This window comes from Vigna radiata, chromosome 6 (genome assembly GCF_000741045.1).
Source record: "Vigna radiata var. radiata cultivar VC1973A chromosome 6, Vradiata_ver6, whole genome shotgun sequence".
NCBI classification, from domain to species: Eukaryota; Viridiplantae; Streptophyta; class Magnoliopsida; order Fabales; family Fabaceae; genus Vigna; species Vigna radiata.
In genome coordinates this window covers 3,555,336-3,576,762 of record NC_028356.1, presented here as the reverse complement: position 1 = coordinate 3,576,762, position 21,427 = coordinate 3,555,336, and the positions used below count along the sequence as shown (strand labels likewise).

Genomic DNA, 21,427 nt, shown 5'->3' with positions numbered 1-21,427 from the left:
AATCCGAAAGTCTAAAATGTGATTTTAAAAATTAGGAAGGTGTGCCAAGAAATAACGGGGGTACTGGATGAAAAACCTTGTAAAAATTAGTTGCTTTGTGTATATGGGCCTTGGCCCAAGTTATGATAAAATTGAAATTTGGCTTCGAAATAGGTAACCAACCATTTCTAGAGAAAGCTAACGTCGCTGTGTGTGAGAGAGTAGGAGCCAGAAACTGCTGCTTCTCGTTCCACTTCCAACTGCAAAACTTAAACCCTAGTTCTCTCTCTTTTTTTCTGCATCTTCAACCATGTCAGCGATGCTGGTATGTTCACTCTCTCGCTCTCTTTCTTCTCTTTTTGCGTGTTTTCGTAACTTAACCTAAGTCTGAAAATGGTGGATCAAACAGCAACCTCAGATCATTCTACTGAAGGAAGGCACGGACACTTCGCAAGGGAAGCCACAGCTGGTGAGTAACATCAATGCCTGCACCGCCGTCGCCGACGTCGTCCGCACCACCCTCGGCCCTCGCGGCATGGACAAACTCATCCACGATGACAAGGGAGCTGTCACCATCTCCAACGACGGAGCTACCATCATGAAGCTCCTTGACATCGTCCACCCTGCCGCAAAAATCCTTGTCGACATCGCTAAGTCTCAGGACTCCGAGGTAAACTTCTAACGCTTCCCTTTCCATTCGATCTCATGCAATGCCTTAGATTTTTATTTTCTCGTTTCCGCAGTTAAGATCTTTCGGTTTTTCTTTCGGCTTAATTCAGATGTTTGAAATTGTGGTATTGGAATTGCTTGTTTGCAAGTAAATGATGTATTGTTATTCTAACGTTCTTTCTTTGAATGTGAAAAGGTTGGCGATGGAACCACCACTGTCGTGTTGCTCGCAGCTGAGTTTCTAAGGGAGGCCAAGCCTTTCATTGAAGATGGCGTTCACTCTCAAAATTTGATACGGAGCTACAGGGCTGCGAGTACCTTGGTACAGATCTCTCTCTCTCGAATGTGATTATTTTTTTTTAATGTTTGAATAACTCTATCTTTAAGCCTTTATAGAACATATTAAGATAGTAAAGTAAGTTGAGCCTTTGTTATAAGTTAAATTGATTAATTACTTAGCCTTTGTAAAGGTTCTCAAATCTAACTTCTCTCAAGTTCTGATTTGCGCAAGTTTATTTATGCTCGTGATAGATGTTTGATTCCTTCCTTCTTTTCTCTTTGTACTTCTCTAACAAGTGTTTGTGGAAAAAAATTATCTAAACAGGGCCTCAGTTTTTGTTTGAATTTTGTCTTAAAGTTCAATACGGGAAGTGGAAGTATATCACGACTTTGGTCACATTGTATTTGTCTTTTTTAATCATTATACAGGCAATTGAAAAGATTAAAGAGCTAGCTGTTAGCATTGAGGGGAAAAGTCTGGAAGAAAAGAAAAGCTTGCTTGCAAAGTGTGCTTCTACCACACTTTCTTCAAAGCTTATAGGGGGAGAGAAAGAATTCTTTGCATCCATGGTTGTGGATGCTGTAATTGCAATTGGGAACGATGACAGGTTGAACATGATTGGAATAAAGAAGGTACATGCTGCACTCTCGCTTTTACTTTGGTGACCGTGTGATGTGTTTCTTAAATAGACGGGAGTTTAATGGAAAACAAAAATTCTAAAAAGGGCGCCTAAAGGCACTCTTAAACAAAAGGTACTGTATTAAAAATAAGAAAACTGACAATGCTATTGGAAATAGATGGGTATCCTTTCACTTTTTGTATCTGTGTGTATGTTTCTATAGTTCTAGTTAGTCTTTTCCGGCTGCTGTTTTCCCTAAGTCCGGATTTTAGGATTTTTGTGTTAGGTTATCCAAACACTAGTCATTCGAACACATGCAAGCAGGTTACATTAAAATCTTGCTATAAAGTCATATATTCACAGTCTCCATTTGTTCATAGGATAATAATAAATTTTCTATTGTTGACTGAATCATGCAGAGAATTTTGAAATTCATTTTCCAAAGCGTTTATCCTGATTTAATTTTTTTTTTTTGTTTTTCCTTATTTGTGTTGTTCGGAAGACTTATATTTCAAGGTTATTGTTATTACTATGTTTTCCCTTTACTGTCAACTTAAGTATTAGTGAATCTTCTTGGCCTTTAAAAGGGATTGTTCTTTGCTTCCTTCTATTCTATCAACATTATCATGTACGGATTTTTTATTCTTTTTTTGGTTTCAACCTATTTTGTCACATAAAAATATCAAGAAACATTTGTTATTTCTTATCAATCTTCTTTCCCTTCAGATTGACATTAGTGCTCATTAACTTTAATCTTCATAATTGTAAAATTAAGTCAATTTCTTTTCTTTTTTAATAGATGAATTGATTCAATTAATAGGTGAGTTGTCTTTTCTTTAGCAGAATGATTAGTTTACTTAATTGTGGTGCAATACTCTGTAAAGAAAATTGTTATGGAATGAGTATTAAGAGTAAAGCCGTATCATAACTCCAATTTAGCTTCCTAGTTTACATATTGTTGAAATTATATTTATCAGGATTCCACTCTTATTCAGATATGCTAGAGCAAATTTATGTTTTATTTGTTTTCCATGTCCTTTAGTATTGTTTTTTGGAGTTTTCAATGTGTGCATTTATTTTTCATAATTGATAACTGAAATGATTTGAATACAAAGTAGAATAAATCAATTAACTAAAGTGGTTAGAGATGAAAATCAGGGAGTTTTACTGTCATGCGGAATTTAGTTTGTGGTAAACATTTAATTCCATGTAAGTCAACTTTGTTATGTGGAAACCTATGTTTTGAAATCAATGGTTGAGACTCGGGTTTTCTTCTACAGGTTCCTGGTGGTACCATGCGGGACTCATTTCTTGTAAATGGTGTTGCCTTCAAAAAGACCTTTTCATATGCTGGGTTTGAGCAACAACCGAAGAAGTTTCTCAATCCAAAAATTCTATTGTTAAACGTTGAATTGGAACTAAAGTCTGAGAAAGAAAATGCTGAAATAAGGTGTTTTATTTTAAAATTCGTTTTTTCACAAAGCTGACCTGGGATCGTAGGAAGGACTAAATGAGACTATTTTTTGTTGTTCTCTACAGGTTGTCAGATCCTTCGCAATATCAGTCAATAGTTGATGCAGAATGGAATATCATCTATGACAAGTTAGACAAATGTGTCAGCAGTGGTGCCAAAGTTGTTCTTTCACGATTGGCCATTGGTGATCTAGCTACCCAGGTTTTAATTTTTCTCTTAATTCGATTTTTCTTAACTATGATTTTCTAAACTTCGTAGAATATTAAACTTTTCTATTGAATAATATGCAATGTGTGGTGTGTGCTACCTCCTCCCAAGATAGTTTCCTGATACATTTCATGCATTTTCTCTTGTGTAGTAATGCACTTTTGTTTATGCTTTGATTTTTATATTCTTATTAACATGGTTTTTGTTATTCTCATAATGTTTAGATTGACGTCATCATTACTAATTGTTTGTAATTATGGTTTATAATTATTTCCTTACTGTGTTTGGTAAAGCCTTTCAGGGATATCATTTTTAGTTCTTTTTAAAATAATTTGTCCTTGAAACAGTATTTTGCAGATAGAGACATTTTCTGTGCTGGTCGTGTAACTGAAGAAGATCTAAAAAGGGTTGCTGCTGCAACTGGTGGAACCGTACAAACATCTGTTAATAACATTATTGATGAGGTTGCACATTATTTGTATGACTGTTTTGATTTGATCTTTCTGTAATTTCATTTATTACTGCTGAACTTGTGTTTTATTTGCTTTAAGATCCTTGGAACTTGTGAGGTTTTTGAGGAAAGGCAGGTTGGAAATGAGAGGTTCAATATTTTCAATGGATGTCCATCTGGCCAAACAGCAACCATAGTTCTTCGTGGTGGAGCAGATCAGGTCTGTTATATGTTGTGATAACTGTTTATGAAACTCGTTGAACACATATGCTACTCTCAGGATTTTATTTGATCTTTGATTTTACCTATTTTCCTACAGTTCATAGAGGAAGCAGAGCGAAGTTTGCATGATGCAATCATGATTGTGAGAAGGGCTTTGAAGAATTCAACTGTGGTTGCTGGGGGAGGTGCTATAGACGTATGTGTCTTAAATTTGTCGGTAGATATCACTTGATTATATTAGTCAACATATTTAAATTCAAAATGTTCTCATTGCTAGATGGAGATAAGCCGGTACCTGAGGCAGCATGCACGAACTATAGCTGGGAAGTCTCAGCTTTTCATTAACTCTTACGCAAAAGCTCTTGAGGTAAATGTTTTTGTAATTTGAGCCAAATCCAAAGCTGTCTTTTTGTGTTTACTATTATTCTAGAACTTTGTTAGTAACGCAAGGCAACTCCTGTTTGACACATTTTCTTTTGTGACAATATGATATACTTCAATAACTTCTCAGCTGTGTTTAGATCCCCCCAACCCCCCTAATTTTGTTTTAATACGATTAAAAAATGTCTGGTAGTTTTTGTATGAGAAAGCATCCCAGTTTTGGAAGGGTATCAAATCATGTTCTTACATTCAAAGTGTATGGTTATTTAGTTTTTTAATGCAGAAAGTTACATTATCACTGCAGGTTATACCTAGACAACTATGCGACAATGCTGGATTTGATGCAACTGATGTGCTGAATAAACTAAGGCAGAAACATGCACTTCCTTCTGGTTGGGTTGCCATCTTTTTGTGTGAATGAAGCATGCTAGGTTACATATATGTATTATACAATTACTTGCGTTCATGCTGGCATATACTTATTTTTCCGCTTGTTACAGGTGAGGGGGCACCGTATGGAGTGGACATAGCCACTGGTGGCATTGCTGATTCTTTTGCCAACTTTGTCTGGGAGCCTGCAATAGTGAAGGTATCTGTCTGCATTGATTTACATAATTTTATAAGCTGATTCTGATGTTTTATGTGTGCGGTGTTTAAATTGATTAATCAATTTGCAGATCAATGCTATAAATGCTGCAACAGAGGCTGCTTGCCTTATCTTAAGTGTGGATGAAACAATTAAAAACCCCAAGGTAATGTCTATTCGTGTCATTGTATGGCTGGGAATTTTTGCTTGCGTTCTTGACTTATTTGAACGAATTATTCATCTCTTACTATTATCAGTAGTACTATAAGTACATTCTGATTCACTCTCAAATCGGTCAAGGATTTTGTACTTTGCAAGGGTAATGGTTCTTAATAATTTTCTGCACATATAAGAATTCCCTGTACAAATCCTCTGCACATACAGTGGGAAAGCTTGTGGGGAATTTTGATTCTTACAATTGGTCTGCTGTGATGGGATCTCATCTTGTGACTTTTTTAGAATTTTATATTAATTTGCATAATTATATCGCCATGTCTACTTACTCTACCTTTATTTTCTTAATGTAACCAGGTTTTAAATTTTTTGTTTCCATTGCTTGTTTTATTCTGGCTACAGTCCTTTATGCAGCTGATTTTGATTTTGTCTATTTAACATATGTAGTCTGAGAGTGCACAAGGAGACGCCGCCGCCAGTGCCATGGGCAGAGGTCGTGGAGGAGGATTCCGTGGACGCGGACGAGGGATGCGAAGATAATTAGGAAATCATTCTATTATATTACGGATTGAGTGTCTGGTGCATTGTCTACTAGAAGCATGCCAATTTTTGAACCTACAAGCCATGAAATGAAAATGTAATGGAGATCCTGGTAACATCATTGATCAAACTAGGATTTCCAAGTAGCAATGTTTGAGCAGTAGTCTTTCTGACGACCATTTTATACTTTGGGAGGGGTAATTATTTCATGGAAGATGATGGGGACTTGAGCTTCGTGTGAAATTTTGCATCTTGTTATTCAGTTTTCAGCTATTTATTACTTGGTATGCGTATAAACACACGATTTCATTTTTTTTCTTACGTCTATGAAAGTCAACAGTAATGTGCCACATACTAAAAACCTCATGTTTACGGTCATTTCGATTGCTCAAGGCACGAGCAAATCTTGTATTTTCAACGGCTTGTAATTGTTAAGATAAACTGCATTATGAATATGTTAAAACAACAAACTAACATTAACGTCGGGTTTGTAATAAATGTTACTAAATCTCCATAATTTAATGGTTGGCACGATGTCTTCCTTGTTCCCATTAATGTTCTTATTTACAAGCCATTTGAATTGGGTACTAAATTACTCCTTGAATTATATGTATTAGATTAATTCTAAAATTAAAAGATAATTTTGAATAAACAAGTTTTTCAATAACTGAAAAAATCGAAAAAATATCGTAAGCTAAAATTAACTGACCTCGTAAAATCTGTAATTAACTTTCAAAACTGTATGGTCGATTTCTATATAAACGAATTTTAATTTATGGAAAATTTAAATTTTAAAATATTATAAGGAAAGTTGTCCAAAATCAACTACCGACCTTTTAGTATTGTTGCCATCAATGAATTAGATCTGGTATTTTAGGAACCGAAGTGACTGATTGATACGCAACGGCTTAGATTGACTTGTAAAAGCAGGGATTCAAATGATTATCATTGGAAAATTTAAAAATCAAATTGACGTACCATAAACATTAGAGACTAAAATTATTAATGATTACTTGCTGGTGTCAAACATAATTTATGAAGAAAGTTTTGTATTAACACATTTCCTTCAAGCCATACCCCTTGTAAGTATTTTTTTTTTCTTTTAATATTTTTTTAAACGAGAGAAATCTTGCAACTAAGGATAATAAGTATGTATTAAATGAGCATCAGTGTGAAGGAAGATGAATAATTGTGACATACGAAGCCTGGCCATTGCTACGTCTATAAGCTAGAAAAAAGAGCTTTCATTTTCTAAAATGATTAATCTGAAAACAGTAAAATAACCAACACAGTTAGCACAAGAGGAAGACTTCGAAGAAACAGGATCCCAGTACTACAATCTTGAAATGATTATAAATATTCTGCAAAACACTGATTCAACAATTTAGCAATCAACTTCATAATCAAAAGCATTGCAAGACAAATCCATATCTAATAAAAAGAGATGACGAAAATTTCATTATGCTACAATTATAAATCTCAGAATCCTGTGAGCAGAGAATAGCGGCCTGATCAGTGCTTCGTCTTCTACAGGAATGGGGGCAATATTATCCATCGACGAGGATACCTAGGTCTCCCATCCTTTCCATCAAATAACTGCACGTTCAACCAAAAACAAGATTAACAGGTTGAACCCACATGTTTAACATGGCAGGAGAACAAAGGAAAACATACAGTCAAGTAATTTATTTCATAAAGTATGTGTATTTATCCTTTACAAGAATATTTTCTGGTGAAAATGTATACATTTTTCCTATAGACCATATTGATGAACTGAAATGTAAAAGGTAAAGAGACATACCTTCTTCAAACGCCTGTGCTTGGCAAAAGCCCAGTTGGTCATGATGAAAGTAGCAACCACAAGGAAAATATAACCTGCCACAGTTTGCGTTGCGATGTTGAAGCCCAGCCACTGATAGATCTCGGTCGTGTAATTTGCACAGGTAACAATATTGAAGAGAAAACCTTTTGGGATTTGGTATCCACCTTCACCACCAGGACTGCGGAGATTCTTCAGTATAATATGGCAGTAGAAGTTTGAAATTTGACAAAGTATTCCAAACCCAAACCCAATCTTCATTTGAAGGTCGCTCACAGGAGTATAGAGAGGGTGGTTCACGTAGTAAGCAATGTATGATCCAAAAGTCCAGTAATAAGCACAGTTACGGAACACATTGGAAAGGGGTGAGGTTGCATGGCTGAAGCGATGCACGAAAAACGTTTCCAGAATTCGTTTGGCGTAATGGAAACACCAGTAGTACAAGGCGTATGTTTGCACAGGATGGATGACACGTTCACCTTTGTAACCAAAATATTGGTAAACAGGGAAATAGTAGAACACTGGATAGAGAAGCAAAGGTCCCAAATACTCGCAGAAAAATAGTGTTCGATAAGAAACTTGAGGGCCCAGGTCCTTGAATACAACAGTTAAGGTTTCTGAGTTTCCACTAGTATAGTCTTTCAGACTCTTCTTGTAATTAAGCACAACAGGTCTTTCCTTTGATCCAGGTTGGACAGGAAGTGTCAAACGCTGCCTTGATGGGTGCTTCTTGGCTGTAAGTGAACATTCAAATCATGTTAATCCAATGGTAAATAGAGACATTTTCTTTTCTTCCAAGAGAGGTACTGAGATGGAAAAACAAAAGCATACAATAATAACAGGAGTTATATGCAGGGTTGAACTAGTGTTATCGTCAATAATAATAATTCATTTGATTTCACATCCAATGAAACATGTGTTATGTTTCATAAACTTTATGAACATCAGAATAATTCAACTTCAACAACCTAGAATAGGTTTAACTAAGAAGTTACTGAAAAACACTTGCAGATCTAATAATTTAATAAAAGATACTAATGACCTGTTAGGGAAAACATCTCTTTAAAACTTCTACGAGTCATAAGTTAAATTAACTTATAATTTATGCAGTCTGCATGCTTCATAAATGCAAAAGTATTCATACCAATTTCAATTTGCCTCAATTCATTAATACTTTTTAATACAAATTTACCTGTTATGACTAAGATACAGATGAAAACCTCAGGATACAGTTCAAGTTCAAATAGACACAGATCTTATTATGTATTAGGCTTCTTCAGCAATAACTAAGTAGTAAGAATGACAAACATCAATGCACATCCAAGGCTGTCATAAACTATCATCACATTATGCAATATGTTAAATCCATCATCAGAACAACTGAAAGAACATCACGACACTATAACTATATTAGCACCATCCAGACCTAAGCCCAGACTAACTCGATTTTAGTCATTTTACATCTAAAATATTACCTTAAAAAAGTAATTTATACATAAAAACTGTAGTAAGAACAAGCTCCTCACTTACTTTGCTTATGAATTGCCTCCTGCAGATCTGCTACAGTAGCCTACACAAAAAAGAGAAGAAAAGATAAACCATAGTAGTAAATTATTACTCTTAAAAAACAAAGTACCCGTTTGCCAATCGAAAATATAGTCAAAATGGGGAAATTATATAGACAAAAACCTAATTTCTCATAATCAATCTGCGATATCAAAACTACCATGACAGCAAAAAAGTAAACAAAATGTAAAAAACAAGTAAGAAATTTAGAGAGAAAGAGAGACATACAGAATCGCTGAGGTGAATACCACCCTTAACCACTTCTCTTCCACTGCGAGAAACCACAGTGACCTTCATCTTTGCGAATGGATAAAGGGTTTTTATATGCAAGATCCAACAGCACTACGTGTCTGAAACCAAAAAGCAAATGTAGATTCACATCAACAGCCACAAACACAATGCAAAAAGTGTGATTTTGCTTCTTCGAAGCTATAAAATTTACAATCACGTTAATATAGAAGAAACTCCCATTTAATTTGCATCAATTATGACGGAATACCCATCAAGTTCCAAGCTTTTTAGATTTTGTAATCGTTGGTAAAAAAGAAGCTAGCAAAAAACCGAAAATTTCACGAAGAAACTTGTGATTCGATTATCACAAAGAAAGTGGGTCACCGTAAAATAAGGCAAAAATGAACAGCAAGAACTGGTTGCTAAGATTTGAATGACCCAATTGGAGGAAAATAAGAAAAGAGCAACGAGGAAGAAAGAGGAATCACCTGAATTGGAAAGAGATAGAGAAGGAGAAGGGATGTATGTGTTTGACAGTTGTAGTTACTGACAAACACAAAGGAAATGTTAGCTTACAAAAATTGAATTTGAATAATAATATATTATATATAGAAAAAGATTATAGATGGAAGATGATGAATTAATGTGAAGTGTATTGAGTAGCAGATGAAGGCATGCATATACATATTCAAACATTAATGTGATGCAGTTGGGGTTGGACAGCTAACCATTTTAGGTCATAATCTAAAACTCACCACAAACATCTAATTGGTTTGTGTTCTTGAAATTGACACTGAAATTTTTTATTTTTGAGAGATTGAAATATGAAAAAGTAAATTTGCATTTGCTAATAATTCCTTTTTCTTTTAAAAGAATTGATTTTTGTTTGAATGGTATAAAAAAGTGTAAATATTTATCAAATTCTTTGCAGGAGTTAGTTTCATATCCTCTTTTCTAAAGTTTCAAATGAAGAAACCCTAACACAATCCAATCATCTATCCCATTTTGTCAAAGTTTGATGAGTTTCACCTTATTATCTTTAATTTGCTTATAACATGAGATAATGTCTAGACATATAGATGAAAAAGATGAATATCATATGGTTATTTAGATTAAAAAATGCTAGTTATTAAATTCTTAAAATTAATATTTTTGTGATTAAAAATATAAAAGAAAACCAAAGTAGCAAGGACATATATAGTTGGATGGTAGTGCATTTACTAACTAACTACTACCCACTTTCTGCTTACCTAAGATTTCATTATAGTTCTGCCTAACAAAATCAAATGATTCTGTTCATTTTGTTTACCTATAAATAATCTCTTAAGTAATGATATATATATATATATATATATGGAATTAAAAATTACTTTTATTATTAAATGTTATGGAGATTTAAGGAAATATTATATTCACTTTTGATTCTCAGTTTTATCCTTTTCCAGCATTAGTCTCAAATTTTTTTAATTACATAGTTAGTTTTTATATTTTTAAATTTAACATAAGCTCATTCTTAACCAAAAAAAAAAAGAAAAGAAAAAGATAAGAATATTAATATGACATCTTAGTAATGACATTATTGCAATCTCAGACATGTTACTAAAGGATCAAAATTACAGGATATGATCTAAACGACTAAAACTACACTATTATAGTATATAGAAACTAAAACTGCTCACTTAATTTCGTCACAAAATTAAAATAATGTCTATGAATAAAAAAAATAATATAAAATAAAATATATGCCCATACATAATTCAAATAAAAGCAAAACAAAAGAAAAACCATGAAAAATCGAAAAAGAGGAGAAAACATAATTATCGCACATAATCAAAATTACACTATAATAATTTCTTTAGTTTTCTCCTTTTGTTTTTTTGTTTTTAATTCTTACTTATTATTGGTGCACATTATTTTAATTTGATAATTTTTTAAATGAATTAAATGATAGGTAAGAGAGAATCTAAAATTATGCAATTTAGTTTTTAAGTTCCATAATTGTGAAATTTTGGTTATTACAACTTCATTATTACTTAATATTTTAATTATAAAATATCACTATGGTGCGTTTTTTATTCTCTTTAAAGACATTTTACATATCAGCGTGTTAGCTTGTCATCAATTAAGTTGCAGTTAGCAATTTTCACTGAGAATGTTGATGGTAGATTAATGTTGAAGAACAATTGTAAAGTTTTAAAGATCTAAGTAAACAATAAAAAAAATAAATTATGAACTTAAAATTATATAACCATATAGAAAGCAAAACTGAATTTAAGTCTTCTATAAGTAGAAAATAGTTGTCAGAACAGAAAGAAAATATTTTATACTTAAACATAAACTCTAATAGATCAAACTGGTTCAAATTCAATATGAAAGAGATTGTTTTATTATATTGTTAACAGTGATCAAGTTTATATTATAAGAATGTTTAGAACTTCAATAGCTACATTTACATGAACATCGTAGTGAACCTTGAAATAGACAGAAGTTCTAAGAAGTGGCAAAGCATGATTAAATTCATCAACATGATTATGCATAAACAAAGTTTAATGACTGACATTATATTTTTGTTCTTGCATATTAATTTATTGTCTTTGTCTTCACATTTGAACTTATACAAACATTAAATTCCTACCACCAATATCAAAGTCTTCAACCGGCCTTCATCTCTCTGGTAAACATTAATTTTTATACACTCAGGATTTTTCCATTTTCTCTCCTAACACCAACCTGCATCTCAATCATGTCTCTTGATTGGTATCAAAGACGAACAACACAACAAAACCCTTCACATATTGCTCCCTCTTAACGAGACAAATGTGAAAAAATTGGCCTCAATCAGAACCGAAATTTGATATCTTGGAAAAGTGAAAAAGTCAATCTAATTTTTCTCTGGATAGATTCGAGAGATACCAATCATATTGCAACTAAGAAGTGCAGATTTTGCAATAGAAACAAGGATAAGGGGACAGTGAGTACACAATTACAGTCTAGAACAAGAAAATAGGAACAAAGATTCAGAATTTGTTAATGATATAAGCGAAGCAACAGAATATACTGCACAAATAATTCATAACTCATGCATGTCGTATCAGTGTTTGGTTGTGTTGCAAGTTAATATATGCTAAATTTATTTATATAACTAATCATCATTGTATATTAAAACGTTTAATATAAGTTAACTTGACATATTCACAGTGGCACTGTCAAAGTCTTATGATAAATTGCTGAGTTTATGACAGATATGCTCACACAAGCAACTTTATTATTCAAATACAAAATGAAGAAAATCACAGAGAGATGGGAGATAGAATGGTCCTAACAAGATCATCCATTGCTCTTACAGAAGAACCTTTTTCTTCTCTTTTCTCTGTTATGGCCTTTCTCATATGAGATGCAATCTCCTTTGCCTTCTCCTTCATTTCCTTTCCTTTCCCTTCTTTCTCCATAACTATCTCTATCACCTTCTTCACTTCCTCACCACAAATGCTACTTTCCACAGTTCTAGTGAGCTCCACAGCCACACCCATTTCCTCCACCAACATCTTCACATTGTATGTTTGNTCTGCAGCCAGTGGCCACCCAATCAATGGCACCCCATTGCTAAGACTCTCCAACACAGAGTTCCATCCNCAATGNCTCAGAAACACTCCTGTGGATTTGTGTGACAGAATCTCCAACTGGGGTCCCCATTTCCTCACCAACAACCCTTTCTCGGTGTCTCTCATTCTCTCCTCGAACCCTTTTGGCAACCATTCTTCCTTGAACTCTCCATCAATGTCAAAACCAACAGGTGGCCTCACAACCCAAATAAACGATCTCCCACTCTTTTCCAACCCTTCCGCCAACGCCATCATTTGGGAGGCACTGATCGTGTTCTGCGACCCAAAAGAAACGTAGACAACAGAATTCTCATCTTTCAAATCCAGCCACTCCATGCATGCTTCAAGAGTCACGCCAGATTCCTTTCCTGTGCGATGTTTTGAACCCTCGAGTGCAGAAGATGGAAGGATAGGCCCCACAGCCCAAACAGGAAGTTGAAGGTAGTTCCTCAGAAGCTGCAACCCCAGAGGCTCTAATTCCTCAACAGTGTTGCAAATCCACCCTTCAGACTTCATAGAAAGCGCAATCTGTGGAAGGAAACACTGTGACCAGTCATCGTTACCATCAGCTTCTCTTAGAAATCCATGCAATTGAGTGCGGTGGAAGCGGTGGTTTTGAGGGAAGCCCGGAACCCAGAACTCATCAGAGTGTGTTTTCCTGTGAGGGAGGTTGGCCCAGATAGAGAAGTAGGCCAAAGTTCCATATGCACCAGAAGAGGAAAAACAGATATTCCTAATGCCTAAGCTTTTTGCAACATTGTTAACCCAACCCAAGAGAGAGTCAGATATTGTGCATAGTGGAGGATGACCCTCTTCTTCTGCGATCTGTAATATGAGAGAGCGAAGAGGAGCCTCAAGGGTGTGTGTGGAACGAAAAAGTTTGATTATTTGAATGGGAGTTAAGTTCTCAGTGCTCTCTGTGTTGGGTGGCAAACCATGTTGGATAGAATTGTATGGCAACTCAGAAAGACGGATTTGAATAGGAGAAGCAGAAGAAAGTGCAGATCGAAGGTGTTGAATGTTGAGAGGGGTGGTGGCTATGGTGATGGTGAAGATCGTCGTTGAGTGTAGGATTTTTCTTGCTAGTGCCAGTAATGGGATGATGTGTCCTTGTGCCATTAAGGGTACCATCACGATGTGCCCATTTTTCTTGGTTGTCTCTGCCGCCATTGGAAGTAGCTCAAACCAATGTTCTTCACTTTATAATGTATAGATAACTTTCGTACACGTGACATTTCATCGTAAAAGTGAAACATGATCATGTGAAGAGGGAAGAAGAGTAGGAAAAAGTCTTATCATAAATTATTTTTTTTTACAACTTATTGACAACCTATATATAATCGTTTATGATTAATTTATGATTATCTGTTTCAAATATATCAATAAAATAATAAAACGTATCTTATTATCAAAAAATTATTAAAAAAAAATTATCAAATTGTCCATACGAATAATGAAATATTCCAAATATGATATAACAACAGATAAATTATTTTGCAAAATAAAGTATACTTTAACAAGACCAAACACATGCACCATCTTCCGTCTTTATCTAACGTTACTTCTCCAAATTACTATAATTTTGTGATGTCAATGTAGAGTTATGAAAACATAAATATGTTTTAAGTCCTAAATTTGTATTAAAAATTAAATTTTATTTATGAGATTTGATTTTAAATTTTAAAATAAACAGATTTAGTTGTTTTAATTAAAGTATTTAAATTTTTTATTTATGTTAAAGACATTTTAAACTAATATTTAAATAATTTGTTCTATTTAATACTTATTACTCAAATGCTTAGAATCTGGTTTAATAAGTAAACAAAGATAACGCAATTCAATTACAAATATTATATCTATTTATTTATTAAATTTAAAAATTAAAATTTATAATAAAAAACGAATTTTAATTCTGCTTCAAAATTTACAAACATATTGAATTCGTACTTCCACTTATATCTAATTTTATATATATTTTTTCAAAAACACTCATATATTTATGTTGAAATGTATTGAAAAATCAACATTTATGCAACTTTAGAAAATAACTTATATATAATTAAATTAGTTTTTTGTCTCATTGTTAAAATATATTTAAATTAATATTTTTTTTCATATATAAAATATAAGTTATGTAACAAACATTATTTGTAAAATCGAATTAGAATACTCTATTATTACTGAAAAGTTATTTGTCAACTGTAGAAAGATTATTACCTTTATATTGGGCTTCATTGAAACTAATAAAAACCTATGAATTTGTCCGAAGTCTACTTAGAAAATTAGTTTGAACTAATTTTATATGGTACTTTTTAATTATATTTTTTTAATTGAACTCAAAATGTTTTAAATAATATATTACTTTGCAAGGAATTTACTATTTTAACATCTAAATGTGTTAGTATATATACTATAATGAATACAGATGTAATCATAAAATTATTCATACACTATTCATTACAAATTTGTTGTTGACAACATGTTACTGAATAAAAATATATAAAACAAAATTACACTGTTACTCTATTTTTGAAAAATATACTTAAAAAATTGGATTATAATAATGTTATAATATTTTCATTCACTTACATTGTAGAAATAAAATAATTATAAAAGTATAAAATCATGTATTTGTAAGAAAAGAATAATAACAGAAAATAATATAAAATAAATATAAAAATTTTGTGTGTGGTCCAAGATAAACTTGAAAAACATCAATCTCTTGACAAATGCAAGTGAACATGTGCTACAGCTTACAGTGCACTTACCACCCTCCCATGTGATCTTTTACTAGTTATATTATATTATATTAATTATTTTAATTATTAGGAGACACCATTTTTTTTCCACGACTTCAAATAAAAAAACTGTAATATTTTTTGTGGTAATTGATGAAATTCGAATAATATTATAATTGATTAATATAAAAAAGTAAATAAATTAAAATATAATTAATTATGATTTAAGTTTTAATTACAAAATTAATTATAATTAAAATATAATTAAATATAATTACAATGTATCTATCTTTTTTTTCTTGATGGTTATAATTAAGATATAAATGAGTATGATTTAGGTTTTAATTACAATTTATTATAATTAAGATATAATTAACTATGATTGAATATTTCTTAATTTATAGAACAAATGTAAATAATTATAATAAATAAATAACAGCTGTAAATATGTACTCAAAAAAATTATTTAAGGAAGAAAATTCAATTTTTTTTTTGTTTTGAAATAATATTTCAATCATTACCAAATATAGAAATATTAAATGCAAAAATTGTTAAAAAAAACATTGATAAAAATAATTATTACAAAAAATAATTTCATTATTACAAAAAATCTGAAAAATATTAGAAAAAATAGTTTAAATTTATTAGTAATAAATTCAATAAAAAAACCAACCTCAGCTGAATAAGAAAATGTTTGAAAAATAAGTTCATAAATAAATAAATAAAACTCTAAAGAAAATAATTTGGCCCATAGAAAATACTCTCATACTTAACAAAATTCTTTTGATAAAATGAAAGTTGGTAAAAAAAAACAATTTAATTTTCCAGAAATATTTTAAGATTTATCAATTTTTAAAATTATGGATATAATCAAAGTATTTTTTAAAACAAAAGAAAATTGCCTAAGTAATATTGAAAGTATTTTTGCCCGGTAAAAACCAGTACACGTTGTCTTCTTGAAGCGTGAGATCCCGTGACATCCAAAAGTTGCTGCTTTGGTTTAACATGCATTGGCTGGTTTTATGGAAAAAGTTCTGCATCCCTTTATAAGCTCTGCAACCCTTTTTCTATCACCACCTTTCTTTTCACCTTCAGCTCTCTCCAATGGCAGAAGAACCAAACAACAACAAGAAACACATCGTCATGGTACCGATCATGGCACAAGGACATATCATTCCGTTCCTCGCACTAGCAAGACAAATCCAACACAGAGCAGCAACAACATTCACCATCACCATAGCTTCCACCCCTCTCAACATTCACCACCTAAAATCTGCACTTTCTTCTACCTCTCCTAATCAAATTCGTCTAGCTGAATTACCCTTCAACTCTGCACAACACGGTTTGCCACCAAAACAGAGAGAATACCGATAAGCTGAATTTCAGTCAACTGGTCAAGTTCTGTCATGCCACACTCTCGCTTGAGGCTCCTCTTCGCTCCTTGATATCACGCATAACAGAAGCAGAAGGTCACCCTCCACTTTGCATTATATCTGACGTGTTCCTTGGCTGGGTTAACAAAGTTGCTAATAGTCTAGGTACTAGGAACATCTCCTTCACCACTTGTGGTGCTTACGGAACTTTGGCCTACATCTCTATCTGGTCCAACCTGCCCCACAAGAAAACACACTCTGATGAGTTCTGGGTTCCGGGGTTCCCTCAGAACCACCGATTCCACCGCACTCAATTGCATAAATATCTAACAGAAGCTGATGGCACTGATGACTGGTCAAGATTCATAATTCCACAGATTTCACATGCTATGAAGTCTGAAGGGTGGATTTGCAACACGGCTGAGGAATTAGAGCCTCTGGGGTTGCAGCTTCTGAGGGACTACCTTCAACTTCCTGTTTGGGCTGTGGGGCCTATCCTTCCACCTGCTGAACTCAAGGGGTCAAAACATCGCTCAGGAAAGGAATCTAGTGTGACTCTTGAAGCATGCATGGAGTGGCTGGATTTGAAAGATGAGAATTCTGTTGTCTACGTTTCTTTTGGGTCGCAGAACACGATCAGTGCCTCCCAAATGATGGCGTTGGCTGAAGGGTTGGAAAAGAGTGCGAGATCGTTTATTTGGGTTGTGAGGCCACCTGTTGGTTTTGACATTGATGGAGAGTTCAAGGAAGAATGGTTGCCAAAAGGGTTCGAGGAGAGAATGAGAGACACCAAGAAAGGGTTGTTGGTGAGGAAATGGGGACCCCAGTTAGAGATTCTGTCACACAAATCCACAGGAGTGTTTCTGAGTCATTGCGGATGGAACTCTGTGTTGGAGAGTCTTAGCAATGGGGTGCCATTGATTGGGTGGCCACTGGCTGCAGANCAAACATACAATGTGAAGATGTTGGTGGAGGAAATGGGTGTGGCTGTGGAGCTCACTAGAACTGTGGAAAGTAGCATTTGTGGTGAGGAAGTGAAGAAGGTGATAGAGATAGTTATGGAGAAAGAAGGGAAAGGAAAGGAAATGAAGGAGAAGGCAAAGGAGATTGCATCTCATATGAGAAAGGCCATAACAGAGAAAAGGGAAGAAAAAGGTTCTTCTGTAAGAGCAATGGATGATCTTGTTAGGACCATTCTATCACCCATCTCTCTCTGATTTTCTTCATTTTGTATTTGAATAATAAAGTTGCTTGTGTGAGCATGTTTGTCATAAACTCTTCTGCAATTTGTACCATTATTTCTTAAACCCAACAAGAAGCAAAACCCAGCAAAATTGTCTCATCCTTGAACACAATGCATGAAACATAAGATGATGATATGATAGAGGTTTTTCTCAAGTACGAGTCTCCTCCCTACATTTTTAATTTTTCCTCCACCTCATAAGTATTTTACCTATAAAACATGACATAACCTTTTAGCTAAAACTTTCGAGCATTAAGGTAATATTTGGATTAAAGAATAGATAAGAAAAAGTTAGAGAATTGTCACATTCCAAAAATTATATGCTAAAATATAATAGTATTTACATTCATCCAAAATGAGCTAAAATTTAAAACTCTATACATAGGAGGTCTCTCAAAATAACAAAGATGTTCTAAGAACAATTCTAAGGATTTGCTACATCATCTAAACTACACAGTTTCTCAAAATATAAACATTTGAAGAGATCCTAAAAGAGTCTAAGAGTTAGGAGCTAGGTCCTCTCCCTCCAAGGCATGCTCTAGGGGTGCATCGTCAGCTTCTACTCACATCCAAAGGATTGGATGATCATCGTAAGGGGGAAGGCAAACACATACAACACACACAATGCAAGGGTAAGCTAGATTGAAAAGCATGCAAGATAAGTCCAAATTCAAACTAGCATATACATAATAGCATGCACACAAGCAAGCAAGTAAACATTCTATCAGAATATACATCAAATGGAACTAACTATCATGTTATACAATCACAAACACAACATGCAAAGATCATAACATAATACAGACCAAGACCGAACACATTTTGTTGATACCAATGAACGACCACGTGATTTGACCATCCGAACTAGTATGAAATGTCGAGTTCTAGGGGTTTGTGCACTTGTTGTGGCCCTACTGCTTTGCAAAGCCATTGCCGAGGGGTTTCACCCGACCATAAACAAGTGTAAGCCCTTTACCGAATAATAGGCCTCCACGTAGCACCTACAACTAGGACCTCCTGCTATTCTCACCACATGACTCGTCACTCTCTAATTGAGCATGGATGGTCATTAGAATGTCAGGATAAACCCCATTTGGAACTTCGGCCATTCATAAGGTCAATCACAACAACTACAGTGGACCACCATGTAACCTCCCTTGAGGATCATGGAATTACGTCCATTAATTATACTTTTAAATTTGAAACACAACTCATGATTTTCAATGTTCATAACTTGTACATGATCATACACTGTTATTTGAATCTATACAAGATCATATATAATTCATACATACTCAGACATTACATACTTCCGTAGAAACATCACTTATTAACACAAATTTCTTTATAACCTTTAATTACCAATACTTAAGTAATTCAAATAGCTTGGAGACCCTCACCAATGGATCCGGAAGGGTCAAAAACCCCCAGAACGACCTAAAGAACGTCCAAAACGGACATCCAAAACCCCCCAAAATGTCAAAAACATTAAAATCACTCAATTTGACGTACAAAATTCGCTCAGCGCACACCCTGGGGTGCGCTGTGTGAATTTTTCCTGACAGAAACCCTTCGCAGAGTGCACAGAGTGCGCTAGGCGACTCTGCATAATCTACAGCGCAAAATTCTACAGATTTGAGGAACTCACACACCCAAAACTTACTCTAGGCCATTTGGTGAATTTCTAACACTCCAAATTCAAAGTATAAGTTGAATTAAACTTGTCTAAAGGTTCACACACACTCCTAACATCAATCTCTAGTAATTATGCATCAATTTAGGATCTTAAGTTTTAATTTCAGTTACTAAAAGGTTCAATTTCAGATATACCATTTGGAAAGTGTTTCAGGCCATTTTGATGATACTAATAAGTCATATTTTATTTAACTAAGTGACTTTAATTGCCTAGACCAGACCCTAACCTCTAACTCTAAAAATCACTAGTCTAGTTCCCTGAATTTGGACTCTATCATTATAATAACTGGAATGATTTCCCAATAATCTACATAACCTGAAATCACAGCTTCAAAACATTCAACTCACACACAATCCTATTTTCATACTAGTCCAAATTCATATTATTCAAAATCACATAGTTCACAGTAACTTAAAGCACACATTTAAGTACACATATTCATCATTTCAATTCCAACAGTTACCACAGAAAATACACATGCATCAACTTAAAGCCTTTAAANAGTANCAACANAATCAAATTNATTTCTACCAACCAAAATTAAACCTAGCTTCCCATCAACTTAAAGCCTTTAAACAGTATCAACACAATCAAATTAATTTCTACCAACCAAAATTAAACCTAGCTTCCCATCAACTTAAAGCCTTTAAACAGTATCAACACAATCAAATTAATTTCTACCAACCAAAATTAAACCTAGCTTCCCTTACCTGGAAATTCTACAGTGCAGTTCAAGGTTGCCTCAACAGATCCTATTTCTCAAGAACTCCCGCAGATCCTAAAGACTACAAGATAGTGATCAAAGACAACTCTTAGAGCTGGGATTAAAAAATAGTTTGAAGAGGATGACACAAAAGACACATGCAATAAGGGAAATTGCTGGTCTTAGGTCTCCTAACATCCAAGAAAGGGGAGAAACTACTTACCCTACTAAACTGAAAATCTGGTTGTTAAAATTCAAAGCTTGTGATGCCAAGATCTTCTAGGTACCTTCAGAATGGAATTCCAGTGGTTCAATGGGGAAGAAATCTAGAGAGAAGGCGGTGTTTTGAAAGAGCACAAGGTTAGTGAGAGAGCTGTTTTGGAAGAAATGAAATGACACGTTTCTGAAGGTGCCTTAAGAAGCTGATGCAAGTTTTTATTTTTCTAAAACTTAATTTTATTATTTTATAATATTCTTAAAAGTTTTACTTTTAATTTAGTGGTTATTACAAGAATGAATTTAATAAGACGGAAAAATAGATTTAAAGAGAAAGTTTGTAAGAGTTTGATAGATTAAAAAAATGTTTTAATTAATAAAAATATATCATTATTAATTTGATTTTGTGTAGAAATTTGATATATATTTAAATTTAAGTAGTAAAAATATTTTTACATCAATTAATTTAAATTAAACGATATAAAAAAGTCAGCAAAATTTTATATACTAAAATACTATATTATTTAATTTTAATGAATTATATCCAACAAAAATTAATATAACCTAATTAAATAATGCATACCAATTATATGTAGCTAATACCATCACACAAATATTTATTAACATCATAAATATCACACAAATTTTTATTAACACC

General features: G+C 33.4%; 3 protein-coding genes and 1 pseudogene across 3 annotated transcripts; 2 read left to right on the top strand and 2 right to left on the bottom strand.

Annotated features, from left to right (window-relative positions):
* The first annotated feature begins 147 nt into the window (after positions 1-147).
* On the top strand, positions 148-5,932 carry LOC106765221 (T-complex protein 1 subunit eta). Its single transcript, XM_014649760.2, has 14 exons — positions 148-304; positions 389-649; positions 845-970; positions 1,357-1,560; positions 2,828-2,997; positions 3,087-3,222; positions 3,576-3,692; positions 3,780-3,899; positions 3,999-4,097; positions 4,179-4,268; positions 4,587-4,674; positions 4,783-4,871; positions 4,960-5,034; positions 5,490-5,932. The coding sequence occupies exons 1-14, from the start codon at positions 290-292 to the stop codon at positions 5,580-5,582; spliced, it is 1,683 nt and encodes a 560-aa protein (XP_014505246.1). The 5' UTR covers positions 148-289; the 3' UTR covers positions 5,583-5,932.
* Positions 5,933-6,802: 870 nt separating this feature from the next.
* On the bottom strand, positions 6,803-9,839 carry LOC106762967 (very-long-chain enoyl-CoA reductase). The gene is made up of 5 exons (XM_014647106.2): positions 9,687-9,839; positions 9,196-9,317; positions 8,932-8,971; positions 7,384-8,135; positions 6,803-7,178 (listed from the first exon to the last, which is right to left on the bottom strand). The coding sequence occupies exons 2-5, from the start codon at positions 9,262-9,264 to the stop codon at positions 7,110-7,112; spliced, it is 930 nt and encodes a 309-aa protein (XP_014502592.1). The 5' UTR covers positions 9,265-9,317; positions 9,687-9,839; the 3' UTR covers positions 6,803-7,109.
* A 2,649-nt stretch (positions 9,840-12,488) lies between these two features.
* LOC106763266 (UDP-glycosyltransferase 92A1) lies at positions 12,489-13,970 on the bottom strand. The gene has a single exon (XM_014647470.1). The coding sequence runs from the start codon at positions 13,968-13,970 to the stop codon at positions 12,489-12,491; it is 1,482 nt and encodes a 493-aa protein (XP_014502956.1).
* A 2,651-nt stretch (positions 13,971-16,621) lies between these two features.
* On the top strand, positions 16,622-18,257 carry LOC106763265 (annotated as a pseudogene).
* The last annotated feature ends 3,170 nt before the right edge of the window (positions 18,258-21,427 follow it).

Coding starts and splice junctions, on each gene's coding strand:
- LOC106762967 (XM_014647106.2), bottom strand. CDS start 9,264: ATGAAGGTCACTGTGGTTTCTCGCAGTGGAAGAGAAGTGGTTAAGGGT. Junction 8,972..9,195: donor GTATTCACCTCAGCGATTCT/GTATGTCTCTCT, acceptor TTTTTTGTGTAG/GCTACTGTAGCAGATCTGCA. Junction 8,136..8,931: donor GGAGGCAATTCATAAGCAAA/GTAAGTGAGGAG, acceptor GTTCACTTACAG/CCAAGAAGCACCCATCAAGG.
- LOC106765221 (XM_014649760.2), top strand. Junction 3,693..3,779: donor TTAATAACATTATTGATGAG/GTTGCACATTAT, acceptor ATTTGCTTTAAG/ATCCTTGGAACTTGTGAGGT. Junction 3,900..3,998: donor TTCGTGGTGGAGCAGATCAG/GTCTGTTATATG, acceptor ATTTTCCTACAG/TTCATAGAGGAAGCAGAGCG.